The 26,669-nt window shown below is 44.6% G+C and overlaps 1 protein-coding gene across 3 annotated transcripts; it reads right to left on the reverse strand.

The window, feature by feature from the left end:
* Positions 1-13,056: 13,056 nt before the first annotated feature.
* On the reverse strand, positions 13,057-26,318 carry LOC120698827 (probable transmembrane GTPase FZO-like, chloroplastic). Of its 3 annotated transcripts, XM_039982574.1 has the most exons (11): positions 25,773-26,312; positions 24,606-25,165; positions 24,415-24,483; positions 23,703-23,900; positions 22,928-23,059; positions 22,420-22,506; positions 21,856-22,299; positions 18,827-18,994; positions 17,137-17,367; positions 13,652-13,767; positions 13,057-13,536 (listed from the first exon to the last, which is right to left on the reverse strand). In XM_039982574.1, the coding sequence occupies exons 1-11, from the start codon at positions 26,239-26,241 to the stop codon at positions 13,254-13,256; spliced, it is 2,757 nt and encodes a 918-aa protein (XP_039838508.1). In that variant the 5' UTR covers positions 26,242-26,312; the 3' UTR covers positions 13,057-13,253. The 3 variants fall into 3 exon arrangements, with proteins under 3 accessions (XP_039838508.1, XP_039838509.1, XP_039838510.1); XM_039982575.1 differs by lacking the exon at positions 17,137-17,367 and having other exon boundaries at positions 25,773-26,314; XM_039982576.1 differs by lacking the exons at positions 17,137-17,367; positions 18,827-18,994 and having other exon boundaries at positions 25,773-26,318.
* Positions 26,319-26,669: the final 351 nt, after the last annotated feature.

Consider the following 26,669-nt stretch of genomic DNA (forward strand, 5'->3'; position numbering starts at 1 on the left):
TGTCCACACACACACAGCAGCCCTCCAGGGCCCATATGACCGCTGCGAGATCACATTCGTGGCCACCATGGAAGATCCTCATTCGGTCCTGCAACCTCTCACTGTCATCACACTGCATCTCCTCTCGTCCCATAGGTTAACTAACTGTATGCGTCTGTTTGGGTGCAAATTTTGAAGCAAGCTGGAGGTCGTGCCAGGTTTGCTTTTGGTCAGAATATAGCATCGAAGAATTCGTTTTAAGAAATCAGCATCGAACAGATTCTTGGAACAACAAGAGAGCCCAATGAAAAATGTTTGAAAGAATTACCCGTCTAGAGTTTGAGCACGGTTACAGAATAGGGTAGCTCATGACTTAACTAGCCCTGGCAAGTCTGTTCGCTCGTCGTTTTTTTAGATAAAGGATAAACAGGCCTCCATATCCATCTGGTGGCTCGTCGATTAGGTTGCCCAGGGCGAGACAGATTGTGAGCACCTCGAGGCTCGAAGATTTCAGTACTGCCCTCGAGTGATCAATAGAATCTATCGTTTTTGATGGCGTAAATAATGAAGCATTTTTGAACACTTCCAATCGGTGATTTACTTCTACTACGCCGTAGATACACCGTGAGCCACCTCAGTCGCCAGCAAATCCATTTACCAAAGCGTGTTCTTGATTGATCAAGGGTGGCAACAACCAGAATATCAAAGGCGTACTAAATAGGGAATCGAAAAGGCAAAAGAGGAAGTAGTCGATCACATGATCTGATCACCAATTCACCATCCATCTCCTAGGTGTAGTGCAGAGATGGAAGGTGATCGAGTGATCACCTTAATTTACTCGCTAATTAAGAAACCATAATCAGCTGCCCGCTCCCGGTTGATTGATCCGATTGGTGCCGTTGATTCAGGAGGTGGCGACCCAGAACGCGGCGGCCTGCTCCGGCTCCCACTGCTTGCCGCCGCGCCGCGCCGCCGCGGCGGCGACCTCCGGATCCACGCACCGGCCGCCGCGCACGTACTTGGCCACGCCGTACTCCTCCTCGCCGGCTCCTTTTACCTCCTCCTCGTCGGTCTCTGCTTGTCGTGGTTCTTCTCGGGGGCACGCCGCGGCGGGGGCGGCATTGTCGGCGCTGCATGGGAGGAGGAGGCGCATGCGGAGGCGGCCGCCGCTGCGCTCGGCCTCCACCCCGGGCGTGCGCACGGCGTACACGGCCAGCCGGCCGTCGCGCCGCTCGTGGACCATCCGCACGCGGCTGGCGCCGTGCGCCAGCGTCGTCAGCGGCGGGGGCAGGGGCCGGCGCGGCCTCTCCTCCAGCTCCTCCTCCTCCTCGCGCGCGCGCCGCTTCCTCTCCGCGCACTCCGCCGCCGCCTCCGCGTGGCCCCTGTCGCCCGCGTTGCCGGCCGGCGGCGCGGCGTCGACGGCGCCGGTCTCGCACCCGAGCGCCTCGGTGCACGTCTCGAGGTTCCTCCTCCTGAGGCCGCCGTACGCCGGCTTCGCGGCAGCCGCCGCGGGGGCGGCCGTCATCTGGTGGCGGGGCTTCATCACGGGCTCCTGGACGGCGTACAGCGAGCCCCAGGCGCCGGCGGCCGGGACCTGCGACGGCATGGTGGATGGTCCACACACCGCTGGTGTATATAAAGGTTTGCAGAGGAGGCTGATCGGCAAGAGGATGTGATCGGAGGGCGGAGGATGTGGCGGCGACGGGAGGGGGACGCTCCGGCCACAAGAAGGGATCAAGCCGCTGCACCGGCGTCGCTGGCTGTCAGGCAGGTGTGTGTTGTGGGGAAGAGCAGGGCCGGCGCCACTCGTTTATATAGGGAGGGCAGGGGCAGGAAGGTAAATTAAATTCCGGTAGGTTAATTAGTCCCGAAAATGATTGTTTATTCCCCTAATGGCGCTCTAGTCTGACTCCGATTCCATCCGGGGGTAGAGTAGAGGGAGAAGAGAGAATAAAAGGGCAGGGGGGCCAAAGGCACTTGCTGCGGCTGCTGTGGCCTGTAAAGCTAGGCCGCCCATGTATTTGGACTCGCCAATGCAGTGGTAAAGCATGCTATGAGTGAGTGTAAAAAAAAAAGTAAAATTACCTTGTTAATGCTGAGGCTTTTCGACAAGTATCCACGAGTGGGGGAGCTAGAAATTGCTAGGATGCCTACAAAGTTTCCAACCGGCCAGTGCGTGGGCGTGGGTGGCCATTGAATCTGTGCAGAAATTGGATAGTCACCGACCGCCCCCATTCGCGTCATCAGTCCTCACTTGTGATAGCAACATTCTCTGTTTTTTTTCCAGGTATTAGTAATTAACCTTCTCTTTGCTTAGGCACGTTAGTAGAAATCCATTATTGTAATCTAAAAAAAATCCATTGCGGATTTCGCAGAAAAGGGGGAAGAAATCCATTCTGGAGATAAATCAAGTAGCGAGAATGTGTGTCTCCTCTGAGCTACTATCATTGGCCTTATAACTGCGACATTATGTAGAGGTTACTAATTGGGTAACTTATTAAGATTGTTTCTAATATCGTCCCCGACCTCATGTGAATATTATGTATATTGGTAAATCTTCATGTATGGTGAATTATGATTGACTGTAGGATACTAGGCTCCTTGGCCTCTAGCAATGTATATAATCCACTCACTAGACTTAAGCAGTACAACAATTAGCCACATTAAACCATTTCTCTAGTCTATTTTTATTTTTTTAAAAAACACTTCTAGTCTCCTCAATAACTTTTGGTCACCCTGAAAAAATTCTTTCATGTGACATTCATGTATTCCAGACAATTAGCCGTACAAAACATAGTAGCTTTTGAGAACAGTTAAACAGCAGGAATGTTGAGAGAGAGGGGAAAAAAAGGCAGGAGATGTAGCTGTCCGGGGTTCCTCGGTGGTAGGCAGTCGGATGACTTAATGCCATCTTATAATCAACAATATGTTGTGTTTGATCTGCCCTCAGCGTCATCCATGTCACCCCCAACCCAGATCACAAAATCAGGGCAATAATGGCGTTACATCACCTCATTTAGCCAGTTGCGTTGCAAAGATGGGAGCCTCCAATCGGATGCTTTTTGGAGGGCACGCTGTTCACACATCCAAAGGTTTTTGTTGGACGAGGGACAACGCTGGGCAAAACGAGGACAGAGTTGCAAAGCTAGCTCATGCACTCGTAATGCTGTAGTGGGCAGTGGGCTGTTGATTAATACTATCATCTTAGGGTCTGTTTGGATTACCTAGAACTAAATTTTAGTCTGTACTAATAAAGTTTAAATGACTAAACAAATATTAGGTGATTAAATTTCGGTCCATGACTATTTGGATTCATGAACTAGCTTTAGTCCATGGATCCAAACATGACTTTAGACTATCGACCTGCTTATTAGGTGTTATATCTAAAACCTCAATGCAAATACACAATCACTCTCCTAATCCTAATTAAACAACATAATCCATTCAGCACAGGATCACCGATCCTGAAATCGGGTAACTCTATACATCTCCAGGGTCATTGTCTTATTGTCGTCCTTTGTCGATGCTCTTAATCTTTACCCAGCACCGGTCGCACTGAAGAGTTGATGGTTCAGAATTTACTAATTAGTTAGGTTTCACATTCTTTTAGCAAATTCTCTAAGAAAAGAAGAACATTGAGCAATTTACATGTACGGGAGAGTTTCTCCCAGCTTTGTCGATGGTGATGTGAGGGAATCCATGCACCGGTTGGCGCTTGGTGGCCTCTTTCTGAAAGCAGAATTTTGCAAACCGGTCGCTATCCGCTGATTTGGTGCTTCTGGTTGCGGATAAGACTAAATCAAGGGTGAAATGTGCGTGCCACTCACTGCTGTTACTACTTGAGTTTGCGGATGTACTAGATGGTGAAATTTGCCTTAGTTGAGAAGCAATGTGCCGTTTTTTTAAGAAGAAAAAACATATGTGCCTTAGCACGTATTTTATTAAGAGGGAGAAAGAAATGTACAAAGCTGCAACAGTACAAAGGACCAGGCATCGCAAAAAAAAACGCTGAGGAAATAATTACACTAACAGAAAAACCGGGTTTATAGCTGAGTAATGGAAGAAAACTTCCCCAATCAAGTATTTTTAAATTACTACAGATTGAACTAATGTCTTTTTTTAGAAAACCCAAATCAATCTCCTCCAAGCAAAAGTTTGTCCGAGAAGATGAATGACACAATTCAAATGAAGAGGTGTATTCAACTCAATTTATTGTTTCGTGTTGCTTTGAGTTATGTGCACTGTCCTCTGCCTATCAATTTGAGTATTTCCAATTCAATTTGACAAATTTTAACCAAAAATCTTAAAATTTTGACTCAAACTTTGTAACTGTTAACTTGAATAAGAAACATTCCATTTAAAATATGCTAAGACCTTCGAACTTCCGATAATACACAAATATCAAACTAAGAAAATCGAATACTTTCATCTTAGAAAAGTTAATGAATCTAATTAATGTGCAGCTAGCTACTGTAGGTGACAAGATATTTCCATTATAGATATAAATAGCGGAATTTAATTTTGAGTGGCCCTTAGGTCAAACACTAAGCACATAAATCAATATGTTTATTAGTAATTTGGACGGTTGAGGTAGTTGCATGTTTAATTTGCTTAACATAGGCCTATAACCCTAGATGACCTATAGGTTCCAACTTTTGCATGTTTTAGATTGGGGTATCTAGGGTTGGTTATGCGGTACCAACCTATATGTCGGTCTCCACATTAGTACCTCTCTTTTGCCTACTTAAGAACAAAGCATGACTGACTTATGACTCTGTCAATATATTATTACTTGCCTTTTTCCTTCTTAAGTGAAAGCATGCTATAACCTGGGTTTTCTTGCAGGGCTGAAGGAATTGCTGGACAATGTTGCTCCAGCAGAGATGACATCAAGATGCCTTTTGTTTTCAGTAGCCCGGCTCCCTTTTGTGACCACTTCAGCACTTCTGCTCTTTTGTGCTCCAAACGCGTACCATCAAATGAATCCTTTTTTTTTTGAAGGAACATCAAATGAATCCTAGATGTTCATACTGAGTGTGACAACTCTAGTACGTTTTGTTGGCACTGTGCGAATCAAAATCTGCAATCTGATCAATGATCAGGCCGCGGTCTCAACTACACTTGGAACTGGAGGATGATAGATCTCTTGTCTGGAGTTGTGATGCTCATCTCCATTTCAACACGCACCTGCCCCCGGCATCTTTTCGCTAGATATAGTGTTTGGTTTCAGAAATTTTGGTAGGGCAAGGATAAAGTTGCAGATACAATGTTGGGATTTGGTCACTAGTGAGTCAAGGAAAGTTACTGCATTACTTCTGACTAGGCTGTCACTTTTGGTTTTCGTGATGATGACTGTCACATTGTAACTCAACTGCAAAACAGGTCTGGACTAGAAAAATAAATGAATGAAATCCAATAAAAGGGACACAACAATGTCACAAAATGGATTTATAGCAGAGAGGCTTAAATCATCATCTCACTGAAAGAAATTGTTTTTTTGCCTGACAGTGGCTTCGACTGATATGCATAAATTTAGGTGAACCTCAAATGGCCATCCAACGATCCCAGATGCCCTCCAACATAGGCTACACCATATCGTTCTAGAGCCTATGGGGACAACAATGATAATTGTGTCGCCAACCAAGATATTTGGCAAAGATATGAATCTGTGCCGTCTGATTGGGCACCCTATTTTTGTCCCAAACGGTAGAAACTAAGTGTGTTTAGTTCTTTTGGTGTAAAATTTTTGAAGTATACGGACACATATTTAAAGTATTAAACATAGACTAATAATAAAACACTGATTCCGTCTATAAACTGCGAGGCGAATTCATTAAGCCTAATTAATCCATCATTAGCAAATGTTTACTGTAGCACCACATTGTCAAATCATGGTGCAATTAGGCTCGAAAAAATCGTCTCGTAATTTACACGCGTACTGTGTAATTATTTTTTTATCCACATTTAATACTCCATGTATGTGTCCAAATATAAAAATTTTGGAATCTGAACAAGGCGTAATTGAAACCATAGGTTCATCGTCCATGAAAAAAACACATTTATGCAGTATCAACTCTAGAGCCGGATTAATCACTTAGAATTTTGAGACGCTAGTTTTAGGGCAATAACAATGAACAAACAAACTAGTAAAAGTTTTCGGGACCGAGCGCATGGGTACGTAGTAGAGGTCAAGCACCATATGTGCTTCCAAATTTGTTTTGATTGATCCTATATGTTCCCACCTTCTTTTTTTAGTAAGAGAAATTCCTTATATCATTGAAAAAAAGTAACTTTACTAAACAAGTAAACATTCATGGATGCAATTGGTCACTGGTTCAGAGCTCAATCAGAGCTGAGAGACAAGCCGACAGCACAAGCAGAAAATGAACGGCTACAGTACGGTCATGCACGAGCAGGCCACTATCATCTCCCCTAACGGCATGTTACTCTTTCACAAGTTGTGAATAGTATGTTACTTAGCTAAGGAAAAAGGTCGCTTTGTGACTTTGTCCCTCCCGAAACAAATTGAAGCCTATGCACCCCTTGAACACATTGCAAGCGCAGTCCCCACAAAACCGATATGATGAAAGAAACTAGCAATGGCTGGCAGGTGGCCCCACATACCGAGTATAATCATCATGGACCCCACGTGTCAGTAATTATCTACAGAAACAATAATATAATCCTATTTAAACAAATTAAAGCCCCAACAAATTTAACTTTAACACACATCTCTACGCGTGAATGATGTCAACCTAATCACTTTTGACTTTGTTTTTGTGCGAGGACTAATCACTTTTCACTCGAGGATAGATCAGCAAAAAAAAAATCGTGCTAACCTTTCGTTACTATGCCTCTCATGTGTCTGATAAGTGAGCTGAATCCAGCACCACAAAGGCAATGATCCAATGGGTGCACTCCCAGCTGCTCGTCAGCTCATGGTTTGTACCCTAAAAAAAGGGAAAAGTTTATGCTCTGCTGATGAAGGCAGTGCAGGCAAAAGGGGCCTGGAGACAAACTTTTGCAACATATTGGTAAACAAGGAGAGACAGTGGAACAGAAGTAGGCAACTAAGCACCCACTAGGTACTAGTTTTAGTACCTTGAAAAATCAAATGCTTGTTAATTATTAGGTCGTGCTAGAAAATAAATTCTGATCTCCAGTACATTGCTAACTGGAATGCATGTATGTACTTTAAGGAAACCTTTTTCCAATCCTAGATAGGGAATAAGTTCAGTTTGGCATCTGTTTCTGTAGGTTCATGGGAAAATTTTTATATACTTCTCAAGAAGTCTTGGATCCCATGCAAAGTCGTTCACTGTATCATTTGCCTATGGATAAATTGGCCCATACAAAACAATTCGTTCAGTTGCTTCCCCTAGGTTTTCATAACCCTATTGTGCAAAAATGGGATATGCATTTGAAATAGATATGCGAGTTATGCTTATATCATGATCGGTACAGAAATTGATCGAATCATCTTTTCCTTTAACCAAGAAAAAGTATTTCTATTTTCCATATCCAATCGGGGATCCTAAAATTTCTACAATAAATTAGGTAGCTAGCTAAGCTAATCTAGTTCCCAATACACCAGTCCGTTATCATTCTATTGCAATAGTTGTACTGAAATGATAAATACCTTGAGTGGGTAGAAGTAAGAAAAATGCAAATTTGATTAATATTAGGAAATTAAATGAGTGAGTTTATGCTTCACTATTTGAATGATAAAGGACTACAAATGAAGGAGACAAATGGTTTAAACAAAAAAAAGACAGATTGATTTGCTTATCATCAGTGTCTCGACAAGTTTTAATCTCTCATAATGATCATATAGTAAACCAAAACTCATCCAATTGAATTAATCCGGATTTCAAAGCATTGAAAATACCATGAACCCCGACTGTGGTTCTGCGGCAGAGTCAAGGGGGAGCGAGGAGATAATAAAATAAAATAAAATTAGTGTAATATACATAAATAAAAATAATATAGTTGTATATATGTATAGCAGTAGAGACGTATGGCATACATACAAAGTGATAGTAAAGTATGCAGATAAATAGAAAAAATATATCTCACAATAATAACATTCACTCAAATAATGCTTTTATTCTCATAAAATATCTCTAATTTCATCAGAGGAATAGCGGCGGAGGGCATTTGGGGTTGCAATGACTGCAATGTGCCTTGCAGACATCACTTGTGGGGTAACAGTACTCTCCAGTCATGCAAAAACACACGTCTTATTGTCACACAATCGCAAGACACAAAATATCGCTTCAAACTTTTCGGCCACATCCAAGGCTAAGGCTGTGGAAGTGGAATTGACCGCCGTCCCATCATCACCTTCACTACTTGGAACCAGAGGAAGCCCTAGACGACGTGCTGCTGGTGAAAACATGGATAATTGAAGTTAGATCTTGCAGGCTATACAAAGAGCTAACGCTATATATATTCTCGATTTAGCACGCGCATATGTATATCTGGCAGAGACTCACACGAGGCACATATGCATGATTGTAATTTAGTACACTTACATTGCGCTGGCCACGTTTCAAAGAGCACGACGAGAAGGAACACGGCTAACACATGGACGAGAGAGTCCGGCAGGAACAAAAGCGACGTTCAACTCCCAGTCCATGCATGTATTCGGCCAGTTCCCTCAATACCATGCCTTCTCGCAGCCTGTCCATGATTATGGTCTTTGGAAAGAAAAGGAAAAGAAGCTCCTGATTGTGGGCGCTGTACATGGCAAGGGATCGAAATCGAAATCGGATAGGTTATTTATTTCCCTTAATTAGCTTGCACGTACGTAGCTCATCTCCCTATAAAAAAACCCAAGCACTACTGCAAACTATTTTGATCTTCATCACTAAAACATCTGATGGTAGCCTGCCAATAAAACCGGCGGCTTGGGATCATCGTGCGGCGCTAGGACTGCTGGGCATAAACAAGGGGCCACATGTCGGGTATTGAAGAGTAATGACGGACGAAGGAATCAATATGTTTTTGGGCCCACATGTCATTGAGATACGACGGACCAAAGTTAAAGATACTGCAGAAACGATCCGCTCTTTATAAGTAGGTATATATAGAACAATCCTTATTTGTTGGGTGCTAATTTGCTAGAGTGATGCTACAATAATCATCTGCTAATTAATCTATAATTTGCTATAGTGATGCTACAGTAATCATCTGCTAATTATAAATTAATTATTCTCATTAGATTCGTGTCGCAGTTTAGCCTCAGGGTTCTGCAATTAGTTTTACAATAAATTTTTAATATAATTAAATAGCAAGATTCTCTTTTATGTGACAGGGACTAAAATTTAATCCGTGGAACCAAACACCACCGAAGTGGCTGCGTGCTGCGGCTGATTGGCTGCACGCAGTCCTCCCTGACGTGCAATTGGGCGGTGAAAGAGCCAGTCACTGACGATGACGACGATGAGCAGAGCAGAGCAGACTAGTGCTTAAGAATTCCGGTGCAAAAACGACCGTAGTTTGTTGAAGCTGTAAGCTAGTCAAAAACAATAAGCTATAAGCTAGTATGCTATATAGGCCAAGCTAATCTTTCTAGGCCAGGCTCACAGCCTCCGCACGAAACACCTGTGAGCTCTGAAGATCATGATGCGTCTGTTACGCTGTCGCTCCATCTACGACCACCGATCAGGCCATAATCAGAGGGTGCCATGCATGCTTAAAGTTGCGGCGTACAGGGCGCCAAACAGAGGCGGCGTTCGCTAGCTTGCAGCATCCGGATTCCGGCTGGACCGATCGATCGCCACGACAGATGCTGGAGATGGGGTCTTCTGACGGCGTTGCTAACGGCGTCGATGTTCAATTTGGATGAAGGATGTAACTGAAGCGGAGGAGAATCATAGTTTGAGGACTAAATTGGTTTGAATAAAAGTACATGGACGAATTTGACCCTTTATCAAGAGTTTAGGGACGATTTTACCTATTTTGCCATTTTAATATACTCACATTTCAACCGTTGCAACAACGTTCTATGCTAGTTTCTATCTCTATCTCTTCTCTACTACTAAAAAGAGGCTAAGGAGGACTCTTTTTTGGTTCGTCCTCCCCCTTTAAAATTTCTCATATAACTTAACTATACTATTCAAAACATTATTTCTATAATTGTGAATTTACTATGATACCCTTGATTGAAAAAAATAACTGCAAAACAGAAATTACCATGAATTTTTAATACTCTTATTTTTAGAGGTATTGGGAGGTGTTACGGCACATATGGGCCCATCGAACATAGACACATCTAACGTCTCCCGACACGTCCTCATTGATGACTCCCAACGCCTACCTTCATTTGGGCCCACAAATTATAGACACATGAAATACCTCCAACGCCTCCTCAAGCATTGTAAAATTTCTCATATAACTTAACTATACTATTCAAAACATTATTTTTATAATTGTGAATTTACTATGATACCCTTGATTGAAAAAAATAACTACGAAAAAGAAATTACCATGAATTTTTAATACTCTTAATTTTAGATGTATTGGGAGGTGTTACGGCACATATGGGTCTACCGACCATAGACACATCTAAAGTCTCCTCATTGATGTCTCCCAACGGCTACCCTCATTTAGACCCATAAATCATAGACACATGAAATGTCTCCCAATGCCTCCTCAAGCATTGTAAAATTTCTCATACTTTGAACTAATTAAAAGTCTCCGCTTGCTGGAAATGTCACAGCAAAAGGAGATGTCTTCACTGCTTGCACAAATGGTTCTATGCATTTATTTATTGATCCATGGTATTTGAAAATCTAGCATTGGCGAGTATGCGGAAATAAATTTTTGCTATGATATTTCATTGTTCATGGAATTTTTCAATGGTACTAGTTTCAATGCCTTGAAAAATCAACTGCTTGTTAAATTAGTGCTACAAAAAAATTAGATAAGAATAAGCTCAGTCTACTTATAAATAATTTTATTCATCATCTACGCACCATTCTACGATGGTATCTATCCATAAATCTACCTGTGACTTGGTAGTGAAAGGAAGAATAAACAGATTGTCAAAAGGCACTATACTATTATTATTGTAATCAGCTCCCCAATGAGAGGAGAGTTGCAAGAATTTGCAAGGTTTTGGCTATTGTATTTAAGTTCATGGAGATATTTTTTTATATGCTACTACAATGGTCCCAGATATCCCTTGCAAAACTAGTTCACCCTCCATTGTGCTGGGTGTCCTAAGCTCGACTTCTGTTTAGTGCTTTCATTAAAAGCAGAGTGATCCTTCCCTCAAAAGAAAGATTCCAGTCCCTTTTATGGGCCACTACTTTTGCTACCGGTGGCAATAATTATTTTATTTCACTCACGTATTTGCAAGCAATGGCATTTTACACGAAGTTATCGAAAAAATCAGTTATTCGTTTGTCCACCATACCGCATGTACTAATTTAATTTGTTAATCGCGCTGTGCTAGAAAAATCTGGATAGAGAAAAAGTTCAGTTTGACATCTGTTTCCCCATGAGGTCACTCTCATCCAACATACATGCCCAATTGTCCAGGTATCTATCTGAACATGTACGCAAGACATGGTAATGGAAGGAAGAATAATCATAGTGTCAAAGGGCACAACACTATTGTCATCAGGCCTCCAATGAGAGGGGAAGATTCCGAGAATTTGCAAGGATTTGACTATCCTACCTGCTTGTACTCGGCACTTCAGCAGCAATGCACTAACCGAAAGGCCAGATGCTCAGGTGCGACCGTGCAAGAAACTAATTAACTTACAGCAGAAGCAGCTTAGAACAAATAGTCCTACTCTTTATTTCGTACCCCTAAGAAATTTCTGCGCGCGAAAAGCTTGATTCGGAACGTCACCTGGACTTGAATGGATACATTTGGGGATATACAACTGGGAGAGAACCTTCTTCCTGTGCCCTCTTGTATGAAAAAAAATGATTATTAGCAAGATTTTGGTGATGCAGAATACCAAAATGTACATGAATGAATTCATTTGGGGACATACAACTGGAACAGAACCTTCCTCCGATGCCCCTCTTGCAGGAAAAATATGGATATTAGCAAAAGTGCGTAAGCAATCGTACAAAGGTCACCCCAAGAAAATTATGAAAAGCATTCATCAAATTGCATTTTAGTCTAATTGGTTAAGCACTATGATGCATTGTTTAATAGGAAGAAATCAACCTGAAATCAGCGTATCATGGTACTGAAAGTCCACGGTTGTTAAAGAAAGAATAGTTTAAATTGCACAAGTTTGCTTGGGACCTGCCCAGCTCAAGAGATACGAAAGGGGACTACTTTTACGAGGATGTCCTTTAAACATGGTGAGTGAATGTGTTTACCTTTGTTTTGTCTTCCAACATCTTATATGTACATCTGAATTCCTGAAACTTTGTGGCAGTCACACTTTGCTCTTGAGGAGCTCGAAGATGAACGTGATGGAAGTGTCAAAACATGTTTAGTAGTTATTAGCAGCATGGAAAATAATTTGCCTTGGGTCGGCTTGTTTGAAACTGATGATAAACATCGTCCAGAAGATGATGAATGAGCAGACCCTAATTGTGTTGAATGGTCTTTCTGGCGACGGGGGACAACCGCAGTTGGCCATTTTGGTTTCAGAAGCTTTTGAAGACTACGGCAGGTACAGATCACAGCAAAGATTTGCATGGAAACAATTGGTCGCATCTGTTGGACTGACTAGATTATTCAAAACCACAAGATGTTCAAGAACAATATTCCAATAACGCACTGGAAAAGCTACAAGATTGATGGCTATCCATAGAGCAAAAGAAAAATACAAACCAGACATACAAAACTGGTTAGATATTCTCCTCTTGCACATTTCTTCGTTCTTTGTTTTCCTGTAAATCTATAATTATGGACTCCTTTCGCACTTTACATTATGAATATATAACTGCAGGATCCTTTCCAGTTTCCACTGTTCCTGTCCCCGCTAAAAAATTGAAAATCTTTTTTTTTCTTTTCTACTTGGACCAGAAAAGGGAGTGTTTCATAAGTTCTAAAATTGTAGGAGTAGGGCCACTAATGAACATTTGCGATGGCCTTCTCAGTTCTCAGGGCGACTAGTTATCACTTCAGTTTGTTGCTTGTTCTGGATTTACAACATATACTACAGATCACCATATACCACATAGGCACTAGCTACTATGTTAACATCACAGTACAGTATGAATCAACAAAAAATTGATTAGTATATCCATCCAAAGAATTAATTGCAAATAAATAATGTAGAAACAAAAGTGAAACCTCATGATCCATGAAAATTTTGGATTTCAACTTTCAAAGTTTGGAGCTCACGCTCAACAGATGACAATTCACCCTGAACGCCCTGCAACCAATCTACTTTTTGCTGACATGCTTCCTGGTACGGTTTGCTGATAACCTCAACAAAGCGGACTAGGTTATTAGCACTCTGTGAGATATCCTTTTGGATAGCTTCATCAACTTTCCGAGACAGTTCATCAGCGGCCTTGTTAACCTTTTCTATTGCCTGCTTCCGTCGACCAGGGAAACTTGATAAAACAAAAAATCTGAAAAGGGTAATCAGTCCTTGGATCAATATCCATATGGTTACACATCATTCTTCCCATTTCATTTTCAATGAACTTATTAAAGAATAAATTCCAAACATCAATCAAGAATTACCCGCCAGCTGAGCAAAGTGCAAGAGCAAGAAGATCTTCAAGCGTATTTGACAAAACAGATGTCAAAAGAGAAGCTGACAATCCAGCAACGCCTAGCCCTCCAAATGTTCCAAAAGCCTGCATGTGCAATAGCTAAGCTCAGAAATAAACAAAATAATGACGAACGACAAATGGATAACGAAGTGACCTGAAGTCTTGCAATGCACTCAAATATAGACAAAGCTTATGAGTTGGTGGGTATCCAGTGAAACCTAAAATGCTTTTAAAAACCTGAATGCTGAACATATTCTTATGTATATTCTTTTTCAAATTTGTTGCAGAAAATAGGCATGATTGTACAATAGTTGTTTTTCATTCTTGGAACGTCTTTTAGAGTTCTTCACATCTGTTTGTGACAGCTCACTCAGAAAACTCTTATTCCATGTGAAAATTAAGTACAAAGGGACACTTTGCCATCTCTTCTTGATAATCCTTAAATTTATAATCTCCATAATCCGTGCACATAGTCAAAATAGGACATAGTTTAGAATGGGATGAACAGGAAGTAGCTTTTCATAAAATTAGATATATTCATATAGTTCCTAGCAAAAAAAATTTAATCATATAGTTCAGATTAGTTAAGAGCAAAGTACATTATGCTCGCAAACTATTACTTTGCAGGTGCAACCACTCTGGTAGGTGGTGGTAACACGACTCATGATTTTTTTTCCATTTTCCATGTGCAGATAATCTTTAAAGGGATGTTTGATCTTCAAAAATTTCAAACATAATTAATTCATTGCCCAAGCTGTACCAGCATGAAGTTTTTTCTCGTGAGAATCATGCTACCGACTGTCAGTTTTATTTTATTTTATTGGTTTTATATCTATGCTGAAACTAACTGCAGATTTCAGATTTCACTAGGGCTTTCCTGTGGTTTGGCATGCTTTCCTAGCATTTGCAATTTATGTTAGAGTATATTTGGTAGTTTAGATATTGTATCCGGACTGCCATACATATCCGGTGGGGTTGCCTTGCACCCCAAGGCCTCAATGCAATACAATCCATCAATTACACCAATTCTATCCTTCGTACATGGTATCACGAGATTAGGGCTTGAGATCCTAGGCTATCTTCCGCTGCCCTAACCCTAGCGCCGCCGGCGCCCCTCCTGCCTCCTAGCGCGCCCCCGGGGAGGTCCCTCATGACCTCCGCCGGGGGCAACGCCCTCCATCGCGGCGGATCGAGTTAATCCGCCGCCGTCCTCGCGTCTAGCAGCAGCAGATCGTGACGTACCTCGCCACCGCCGCCATGAAAGCTGTCGTCGACGACCCCGATCTGCGCTGCCGTGGTGGCAGCCGCAGTCTCCTCCGGCGTCCGTGCCCCACCCCGTGCTGCCGTGGTGGCAGCAGGGGCCCCGACACAGCGCGTCGACCTCGTCGCCGGCGGCATGCATGACGGCGCTGCCCCTTCACCGCCGCCTCTCCCCGCGCGGGCTCCAGCCACCGCAAGGGAGGGAGCCGCCTGGCTTCAACCGCCCTCCGCGGCCCATCCCAGTGGGGAGCCGCCAGGCGCAGGACCTCCGGCGCCGCCCCAGGGAGCCGCGGCCCCTCCCGGTGGGGAGCCGTCCGCGCAGGACCTCCGCCGCAGCCGCATGGAGCTCCGGCCCCTCCCGACAGGGAGCCGCCCGGCGCAGGAACCTCCAACGCCGCCGCAGGGAGCTAGCCGCCCGCCTCCCTCATCGCCGTCCCTCTCTCTCACTCTGTTTCTTCCGCTCCAGATGCGGTCGTTGACCGTGACGGGAGAGAAGGAAAAAGAGGAGATTGAGAGGATTGCGCCACGCGCACCCAGAGGTGCTACACGAGCTGCTGCTGATTTATTTTTTTGGCAATTTCTCTGTTTTTTACTTGAGCACTGCTCGAGATTGAGTCGCCCACCGCCCGTTGACCGCACACCTCTACTTCGACATCAGCATCGACTCCACCGGCCTCTTCTTCGTCTTCGACTGTGCGGCATAGCGACATGGACGGTGCCCTAGGGGACGCCCATCTGTGCCGCCCACCTCGTCGCCTCGTCCGCACGTCGATCTTCGCCGGCTCGTCGTCGCCTCCACCGATCGGGACGCCTCCACCGACTTCGCCCATCGTCGTCTCGCCTCACGCATACTCGGTCTGATCAGCCGACGTGCGCGATCCACCTGGCTCCCGTGACGTCCGTCAATGTATTGCGCGCCTCTTCCCCGAGTATGGAGGGTGGTCGCTGCTTCGCCTCTTCGGGCAACAGCGGTACCGTCCGTGGTGTTCCTCGTCGTTGCATCTTCACCGCCGCCGACTACGTCCTCGACTTCGTCCACGCCGGTTACTTTGACCGCATCTTCGACATCGTCTACGACTACGTCAGTGCGCGCCTTGCGCGCACATGGTCTTCACCGAGCTGTTCGAGTTCTTCGTCGCCTTCTTGGAGCTCCGCCGCCGCATCCTCCGGATCATCAGGCCTTGCGCCAGATCGTCCAGGGTTACCTCGTCGCTTCGTCCAGCACCACCTCGTCGCCATCGTCGCCGTCCACTTCTACCCCTTCGTCTACTCCAGCAACTGCGGGCTGCATCGGCATCTTCTTCCTCGCCGTTCTTCTGCGCCTGCGACCGTCGTGGAGGCCTTCTCTGCTGGTCCCTCAGACAACGGCGTCTTGGTGGTGCACTCTCCCTCGCACGTCTGGTCTTGGCAACACCGGTGCGTGCCATCGTCCCCGATGCATTCGCAGGTCTGGCAAACCCGGAGATGTGTCGCTCGATGGCGTGTCTGCGTCGACTGCGGCATCGACTCTCTCTTCGACTGCCTCGACGCGTCGCCGTCTTCGTCTCCGGCGTCGTCTCCATTACGCCTCCACCATGGCGCTTCCTCGTGCGCCCGCGGCTTCCTGTGCGGCTCCTTACCATCGGCGACCTCGACAGCTCACCATCGACCATGTACCCTACGCACGACTTCCTCGACCACAGCTACTCGCTCCAGTTCGGTTTCTTCGACATCGGCACAAAGAGCTACCATCCGCATGAGTTTCTCGCCGGTTCTCTCTAGTCACAGCATCCGCATTGCGCCGACGCTACAACTGCGGGGGGATGTCAGTCCGTCGGTTCCTACCTTTGGCTTCTCCTCCAGTCTCACCATCTGCAGTGCTCCCGCTGTGACTGCGGGGGGATGTTAGAGCATATTTGGTTGTTTAGATATTGTATCCGGACTGCCATACATATCCGGTGGGGTTGCCTTGCACCCCAAGTCTTGTACTCTTATATATACCGGCCGAGGCCTCAATGCAATACAATCCATCAATTACACCAATTCTATCCTTCGTACAATTTAGTATCTATGCTGAAACTTCAGTGTTTGTTCCCCATAAGTCTCAGAAGTGTGCTGCACTTCTTGTAATTAGAGCCAAACAATAGGGGAGCCAAAGCATATATTTCTGAGACATATAAATTGACATAAGGGGAAAGTCCATAATAGGCATACCACTTCTCGGATTTCTTCTTCAAAAATCTTAGCAGTAGAACTGGCGTTGAAGCCATCCAGTGCCTTTACAGTGAGTTTCTCCCCTTCATTAATAAGTCCATTTGGATCTAGCAGGACCCTTTCTTCCTGAGCAACCAATGCAGCCCATCTTTTGTGGAAACATTCCAAATACAAATTTGCTTCACGCGTATTGCTAGAACTGAGCCATGTCGAATATTCACCTAGTATATTCTAACAAAAGAAAAGGACTTTTGATGATAACATGAATATATATAAGCACAACAACGCAAATAATTCAAATATGAAGTGAATTTCAGATAACTAACAATTATGTGGTATAAATGCAAAATTACCCCCATTAGGACCCATTTTGGAAAACTTACATGTTTTGCCCAAATTATCACAAAACTACGCTTTTTTAGTTAAAGCTGTTAGCTTGGGCATCGATTGTCATCCTATGCCCAAATGCAAGACACCAGTTAGCTTCAATGATAAATGAGCTCTACGGGAGTACCAGCCTTAAGTGTAGGTCCATGATGTCAGTTAACATCAAACTAACGCCGTTATTGAAAAAGTATACCTTGTGATAATATAAACCATAAAAGCATAGTTCCACAATGGTAGCAGTTAACAAAAAAGAGGGCACTGTCATTTGACAAATAGTAAAATTGACAACGCTGTAAAATGTGTAAATTAAATTAAGCGAATTGGCCTTTCGACAAAAATTAAAAGAACTAGCACAACCTAGCATGATTTGCTTACACCGTTTAGGTTTGATGTGCGGTGCCTATGCGATTGATTATCATATACACAAAAATCCAGTTCTACTAAATGAACATTTAGAAGATGGAAATGGGTAATCCCTCCATTCCAAAACATAGGTCGTTTTAAGAACTTTGATAAAGTTTGTAGAAAAATACATTAAAAAACAACTCGACCGGTGGGGGAAAGACCACCCCCACTGCATTGCACTAAGAAGAAACCTCAACCAAGCCGACCTAGAAAACCCCCAAACCTCGGCTTCACCCTATAGGGCCGCACCGTAACCTAGGCCGAGTGGCCGACCATGACCCACTGGGTTAGCGACCCCTGCAACCACATGTGACACATGCCAATGCCCTGCCACTATTTTTCAGGTTGCCAGCAAGGTTTTTTTTTTTGCCACCAGGATTTGAACCCTGGTTGGTGTCTTCCTCAACTGGGAAGCTTACCACTACACTACAGGAATATTGGCGAAAAATACATTAACATCTACAATACCAAATAAATGCACTAATAAAGACATTTCGTGGTGGATTTAACAAGAATGATTAGATGCTGTAGATGTTGGTGCATTTTTTCTATAAAATTCATCAAAGTTAGAGAAGTTTGACTTAGGGAAAAACTAAAACGACCTACATTTTGGAAGGAAGGAGTAGTATGCAGACTGCCTGGACAATGATACTAGAACATTTGATGTTTCTGGAGGCAACCAGCAAATTGCAGAATTGGTCAAACAAGTCAGCGCGCAAATGTCTAGTTTTACAAGGTTTGATATTAATGCAGAAGTTAAAAATGCACAAATCAGTGTACGATGATTTCCATGTGTAGTTTTCAGCACATTTATGCATTCAAGCATGAATCATATGTTTCCAAGTATACGTTGATACGAATATGACAAGACTATGAGTCAGTATAACATTAAACATACCACGGCATCATCAAATGCTGGAGTCAGAATATCATTCTGAACAAATGACGTGGCTCTGGGGGAACTGCCTGTTTTTCCTTTAACCGTGTACGTAAAAATAAGGTCAATGTTTGACAATTGAAGGATAGATTCCATAAGTGTTACTGCTCGACCTTTTGCTCTCTCAATCTACACGAGAAAAAAAAATATAAGCATGCTAGCAATATCCAGGAATAAAGAAATGTTAAGCATACTGCACTCAAAGGTCTGACCAAATGTCAACTCTAGGCAAGCAGTAGATAAATTTACGATAAGTTAAAGTATATTTAACATCATGTGTGTTGGTGTACATGTGAGTCCATGTATAGAGGCTCATCTAGAGGCTCATGTATAGGATCTATATATCCCACCCTTCTAGGGTTTGGAGGAATACAAGTCATTATTATCTCTATCATGGTGGCGTCGTTCGGCGCCGACACCGGCGCCGCAGCAGTACGCTCAGCCAGTGCAGGTGTACCGACGTCGGTCGGCGCTGACACCAGCGCCGCCTCCTGCTCCGGATGCTCCTGCGACGCCTACACCGGAGCCGCCGCCGCCTCCTCCGGCTCCCTCTCGAGCCGAGCCGGAGGTGTATCACCCGCCAGTCATCCACCGGGATCCTCGGCATATCCATCCCACGGTGACTCGGCGGATGGCGTCTCAGGCCGCGACTCTCTCCGCCACCGAGGGAGAGCTGCAGGTCTCTCCGGTACCCTCCTCTGTCCGCGATGCCTTGGCGGATCCTCACTGGCGTCGCGCGATGGAAGAGGAGTACGCGGCTCTTCTTGCCAACCAGACGTGGGACCTCATGCCGCGTCCGTCTGGTTGCAATGTGGTGACTGGCAAGTGGATCTGGACGCATAAGCGTCGGGCTGATGGCACACTGGAGCGCTACAAGGCTCGCTGGGTTCTCCGGGGGTTCACTCAGCGGCCTGGTGTGGACTATGATGAGATCTTCAGTCCAGTCGTGAAGCCCGCTACGGTGCGCACGGTCCTCTCGCTTCGCTTGCGCTCTCGCGCTCTTGGCCTGTGCACCAGCTGGACGTGAAGAATGCGTTTCTTCACGGCACTCTGTCAGAGACTGTCTACTGCTCTCAGCCAGCGGGATTTGTGGACTCGAGTCGTCCGGATATGGTGTGCCGGCTCAACAAGTCTCTCTATGGTCTGAATCAGGCTCCTCGGACTTGGTACTCTCGATTTGTCACGTTCTTGCTGACATTGAGGTTCAGCGAGGCCAAGTCTGACACGTCTCTCTTCATCTACCGCCGTGGGGATGAGACTGCATATCTGCTGCTCTATGTCGATGACATTGTGCTCAGTTGCTCACAGCCTCCAGTCAGCAGTTGCTTCAAAGTGTCATCTCCTCTCTGAAGCAGGAGTTTGCTATGACGGATCTGGGTCAGCTCCACTTCTTGGGCGTCACTGTTGAGCCCCGCCCGTCTGGTCTTCTCCTTCACCAGCGGCAGTACGCACTCGATATTCTGGAGCGGGCTGGGATGACTGATTGCAAGCCCTGCTCCACTCCTGTCGACACTCAGGCGAAGTTGTCTGCTGATCTGGGTGATCCGGTGGCTGATCCGGTGGCTGATCCTACCGGAGTCTGGCTGGCGTCTTGCAGTACCTCACCATCACCAGGCTGGACCTCACCTATGCTATTCAGCAGGTCTGTCTCCATATGCATGATCCCCGGGAGTCACACCTTGCTGCGCTGAAGCGTCTCCTCCGCTACGTCCGTGGCACTGTGGACCTCGGCCTGGTGCTTCACCGCTCATCCTCTGCTGAGCTGGTGGTCTACACCGACGCTGACTGGGCCGGCTGCCCGGACACTCGTCGCTCCACTTCCGGCTACGCCGTCTTCCTGGGCGGCAACCTGGTCTCCTGGTCGTCCATGCGGCAGCCGGTTGTCTCCCGCTCCAGTGCTGAGGCGGAGTACCGGGCTGTCGCTAACGGCGTGGCGGAGGCGTCCTGGCTACGACAGCTCTTGGCGGAGCTCCACAGCCCGCTCGCCAAGAGCACGCTCGTCTACTGCCACAATGTCAGCGCCGTGTATCTCTTCACCAACCCCGTCCAGCATCAGCGGACGAAGCATGTGGAGATCAACCTACACTTCGTGCGCGACAGAGTCGCCATCGGCGATGTTCGGGTACTCCATGTCCCGACTACCTACCAATTTGCTGACATCTTCACCAAGGGATTGCCCTCCTCGACCTTTTCGGAGTTTCGCTCCAGCCTCAACGTAGCCGGTGGCTAGTTGTGGCTGCGGGGGGGGGGGGGGGGGTATTTGCACTTTGTACTCTATTTGTACTGTCTTCTTGTCCAGTCTTGAACACCGCTGCGCCGGTAGTTCAGACTGCGGGGGGTGTTGGCTTTCTTGTTGTCCAGTCTTGAACACTGCTGCGCCGGTAGTTCACACTGCGGGGGGGGGGGGGTGTTGGTGTATATGTGAGCCCATGTATAGAGGCCCATGTATAGGATCTATATATATCCCACCCTTCTAGGGTTTGGAGGAATACAAGCCATTATTCTCTCCATCAATGTGAACTAAGGAGGAAATGAGATGGAGAAAATGACTGAGTTATCCTCTTAAATGCACCTGAAATTGGACAGTGGGGGTCCTATCTGTGTTCATTATAAAAGGGAAAACACACCTGCAACCCTTTAAATTGTCCTGCCATGTCATCTAGATCCTTACACATGTGGCACTGTTCAGGGTGCCCTCGTGGCACTGTGTAAAGGATCTATATTTGCATTTTTAGAGTTCAAGTACCTGGATGATATTGTGGTACAAGTCAAGAGCCCTAGTGCATTTAACTCTACTTATGAATGATGTTGAGGCAAGGAAATATAAGTACAGACTACAGAGCAGGGAAATCATCATTAGGTTTCATTTGGCCAATATTTTTGCAGCAAAGGCAGGAGGAAACATGCCTTGTATTTCTGCAAATGAGGGAGTATATCAAACTGTAACTTAACTAAGATACAAAATAACTGGTAATCTTTGAAACACTTACAAGATATGAAATCTGCTTCTGCCAAGAATTGCTATCAGCCTCAAGCTTAGCAGCATAATTATTTGCACCAGAAACTAGATCCTTGATGGATGTTAAGTCATCAACAGCTTTTTCATATTCTAGTTTCACAAGTCTTTGACATGATATTAGCAAACGATCAGCAATGCCTATTGGTGTTTCAAGTTTCAACCGGACCCTTTCCTTTCCATTTTCTGTTGAACTATCTAAGAAGCTCAGTAAGTAATCCTCAAGTTCACAGAACTTGCTGCTTCTCCATATAGGATCACTAAACATAGCTTCCATCAAATGCTTGCCACCACTGTTTTTGGAATATGAAAGCTTGGCTTCCAGAGCGAAGCGTGAAGATACAGGGAACAGTGTTACATTCTCTGTGTTAAGCAATTTCTTCGCATTTTCCTTGACAAATGCAGTAGCTGCTTCAAGCTACAAATATCAGATCGAGAAGCAAAACAATAAATTAGAAACAAGCAAACAACCAATAGGAACGAAATTATCTTGCTGGGATTTTGAATGGTACAGAAATGGTATCATATCATACCATACCTCACTGTTGTTCCGATAGAGGTCCAATTTGTTTAGAACAAATACAACTTTCTTTTTCCACTGCTGAATATACTGAAGAAATCCAACCTAAAAGTTATGAGAAACCACATTTAGCCCTATTAGAAAACAGGAAAAACGATACACCCTCCAAAGACAAATCAAAAGTCTTCAAAACTCTAGACTCTAAAGGCTTGACATAAAATATGCTATTCAGCAAGGAATCCATGCCAAAAAGGCCTTTTGTTCATTTGTTTAATAGTTATACCAAAATCCACTCCTAAACTGCCCTTCAAACTGGCCCTGACTGGAAATCCAAAATTTTGAAATGTTCTTGCTTATCAATTGAAGTTCAAATTCAACAATGTCATGCATATGACAATCGTAACAATCCACTCTTTAGATGGAATCAATAGTTCAATACTGTATCATTTGTCTTTCATGTGCTGATAAAAACCACAATATTAAAGGGGTCAACATTTTCCATAATAAGATTAAAATAAAGGCTTACCTCACTTTCAGTTAATGGTCTATCCGAAGATAGTACAAAGAGTATTAAATCAGCTCGCGGCACATATTCTTCAGTAAGTCGTTGTTGCCTCTGAAGAATAACATTGGTCCCAGGCGTATCGACTAGATTCATCTATTAATTAGTAAATATGAAGCATCTTATGAGAAGTGAAATGAAGTGAACCAAGAAAATGCACTGCTGAGTTGCCCTGTTACTGAGACAATAATGATTGCAACTACAGAAAGTAAAAGAAATAAGGTGGAACAAGACTATCACTAATTTCATGGCACCTTCATTTTCATAAAATAAATGCTGACTAATGGGCTAATAGCCAAACAGTCAGGAAGCAAACAGACAGTGTCATAAAATGCTTTCATGGAATCAATACAAATTTGAGTTCTATTCAGAAAGCAGACTTAATGGGTGAAAACAGAAATTATACCCATCTACGTAGCATATTTAATTCAGTGCAATCAAGTGACGGAAAAAAAGGCATTCATCCCCGAGGAAAGGAAGGAAATCAACATGATATGAAGTAATGAAACTGAGGTAAGGCATTCATTATTCAATATGTTAAGTTCAACATATAGAATACTCATTTAACTTATCGTATTGAACAATGAAACTGAATACATACATCCCTGAGGTAAGGAAGGAATATCAACATGACAGTCTGTAACATTTAATACTTATTGAATAAATGAAACTGTATGCATACATCTCTTAGACTAGGAAAGAATATCAACATGACAGTCACCAATAATTCAATACTTACTTCCTTTAAAATAGGAACAGACAAATAGCACATGAATTGACCATCTGGGTGCCTTTCACATCTTTCAAAGCTGTCAGAATCAATCTCAGAATATGATAGTAGCATGATTTCATTTGTCGTAGGTACAACTCCTTCCTGTAGATACTGCCTTCCAAGTAGAGCATTTATAAAAGTAGATTTTCCTGAGTTAAATTCACCCTGAGACAAATCGCAGGAGGATCCACTCAGAATGAGTTCTAAAAGAGTTATTGAACAAATAAAATGAGTTGCAGAATGTGGAAAATATATGACATAATGAAGAAAAAGCAGTCAAATTATTTCCTGGTGACTAAGAAAATACTCTAGCTATCAGGTTTGTACCAAATAATTACGTGAGGAAAATGAATATGACCAAATGTTTGTACAACTGTAGAACAGAAACCGTGCTCCTACTACTGGTTAGCTTACAGTTTCATAGGGACCAAAGCCATAGTTTAACTTGGAAATTAACTAGCATTATGTTTGTTTATGCATATACATAACTTGAAAATTAACTAGCATTCAACATGTGGACACATATGCAGATAATATTTAAACTAAATGACGTGCAGAAGCATATTTTCTAGTAAAAGGGATGTATTAGAGCACAATAATACCAGAAATGAAGTTTCTCCACTCATAGAAAAGTGACTAGGGAAATAATAATTCAATACTTAATTAAACCCAAAATTACCACAATAACCAACAAAAATGGCTCACTCAGACGAGAAGTAGCATCAACTAGAAGGTCAACTTCCTCCATCTGCGACCAAATATCAGCAATTACATTCAAGTCAAAGATATGGTAGAGGTGTTGATATGAAGTACAGTTGATTTTATTACAGGGAATCTTCAACTACCAAATGTGTAACATTAGATGATCACCATTGGTGCTGCCTTGCGTATAACAGCAACAGCTTCACTCAAAATAGGCTTCTCCCTCTCTATCAACTGCATGACTTTTTCATCCAATTTTGTAAATCCAGCAACTTTGGTCTTCTCACGAGTTAGGACTGTTGCACTATTTGCATTTCCCAATGTGCTAGCAGAAGGGCTACTGGCTTGTGGGACTTCCTCAATGACATCCACTTTTGAGAAATCCCTTTCTATAAGATCATCAGTGAGGTGTTGGATACCAGCCAAGGATGTAACAACTCCAGATACACCAGATTGGATCAACCTGGACGTGATGTCAGAATAAGTTGATCCACTGTGCACATTTAACGTCAAGAAAATCGGAATCTTCACCTGTTGACCAACACCACCATTCATAACATCAGCAAAATCTTCACTGCCAGTATTTACAATCAGAAAATCAGCCCCTTCAGAACTTGAAGCGCTTATTGCAGAGTTTGCTGAGCTTATCGTTCTAGCAACGATAGGGAGATATATGGAGTCAGCATTTGATTTCATCATCATACTCCTTGCAACAATAGCAGGAATACCTGCATCGACATAAACAAAGGACCACGTTAAAAATACATAATCTACTCTCAATGTTACAAAATGTAAGACCAATCTTGTCCTAAGTCAAACTTTCCTAACGTTGACCAGTTTTATGGAAAAATATATTAATATCTTCAATACCAAATAAATACACTTTCAAGATATCTTTCATAGTGGTTTTAATTAGATTAATTTGATGATGTAGATATTGGTACATATTTCTACAAACTTAGTCCAAGTTAGAAAAGTTTGACTTAAGATAAAACTAAAACGTCTTGCATTTTGGAAGGTAGTGAGAATAGCAAGTTAGCATGATTTCCTGATAAACTAGAAAGTGAAGCACATATTACTAGTCTGCCACAGAGAACATATCTGATTTAGTATTTGTAGAAAGGACGAAAGGAACTCTAGCAAAGTTGGTAGCTGGTACAGCACACTACAGAAGTGATAGCCTGATAGGTGCCCAGGACCGATCAGCAATGAAGCATAAACCCGGTTGTTGCAAAATGTAAGTTCGAGGACAGTATACTCCGCATTCTCAGTAACCGCAACCTACCCAAACAAGCCAGTACAAACCGGAAGCTGAGGAGAATTTCAGTCACCAACCGTCGTCCGCGAGCACGACGCCGCTCGCCCCGACCGCGGAGGCGACGTCGACGCGCTCCGCGATCAGCAGGTACGCGCGGTCCCCGACGGCGGCCCTGAGCGCGACCGCGGCCTCGTACGCGCGCCCGCCGCCCTCCTCCCCGGCCTCGAGCACGATGATCCCCACGCCCCGGGCCACGGCGGCCGCCACCTCATCCCCGGACCGCAGCGCCTCCTCGGCGCCGACACGGAGGACGAGCGCGGGCACCTGGATCTCCGGCCGCTTGAAGCCGCCGGGGAACAGCGTCCGCGACGGCTCCTTCGCGCCGCCCCCGCCCCCGCCACTGCCGCCGGAGATGCCCCCGCCGCCGCCGCCTCCAGCGGCGACGGCGCTGGCGCGGACCGCGCGGCGGCGGGAGGGGAGGAAGGAGCGGAAGGGGGCGGCCGGGCGCGGGAGGAGGAGGCGGGTGGCGGTGGAAGCGGCGGACATGGGGAGAGCGAGAGCGAGGGAGCGCGCTCGCGTCGCGTGTGGACAGTGGAGCGCGCGGGGGGAGCGAAGCGAGGTGGTGGGGGTGGGAAGCGGGAGGCGGAGCCGTGGAGGTTCTCGCGGATTTGGTTGGACAGGGCGCCGCGACTGGGATTCGCTGTTTGCGGGCGTTTTCGTCCAGCTCGGCGTTTCTGATAATTTTCAACGAACGGTGTTTCTGATAATTCGCAGTAAAAGAAAATATAAAGTATATTCTGTTATCACATCAACAATATTTTTCTCTCACACCAAATAAACATAAGTGATCAACTATTAGCCAGGCAGCATTACTTTTCTCTTACGGCAAATCAGCACCAGCCTCCAGCCACAGCCCGTCGAACAGAGTGATAGTCATGTGTCCACTGCACTGCTAGGGTCTGGCTAAGCTGAAA

The sequence above is a fragment of the Panicum virgatum genome, chromosome 3K (assembly GCF_016808335.1).
Source record: "Panicum virgatum strain AP13 chromosome 3K, P.virgatum_v5, whole genome shotgun sequence".
NCBI lineage: Eukaryota > Viridiplantae > Streptophyta > Magnoliopsida > Poales > Poaceae > Panicum > Panicum virgatum.

What these genes read in the sequence shown, in the direction of transcription:
- LOC120698827 (XM_039982574.1), bottom strand. Translation starts at nt 26,241, where the DNA reads ATGTCCGCCGCTTCCACCGCCACCCGCCTCCTCCTCCCGCGCCCGGCC. An exon ending in CATTTTTGTTGGTTATTGTG is followed by an intron (nt 23,901 to 24,414) that starts GTAATTTTGGGT and finishes GATTTGTCTCAG; the next exon opens with GGTGAATTTAACTCAGGAAA. An exon ending in CTGTTCCTATTTTAAAGGAA is followed by an intron (nt 23,060 to 23,702) that starts GTAAGTATTGAA and finishes ACTAATTAATAG; the next exon opens with ATGAATCTAGTCGATACGCC.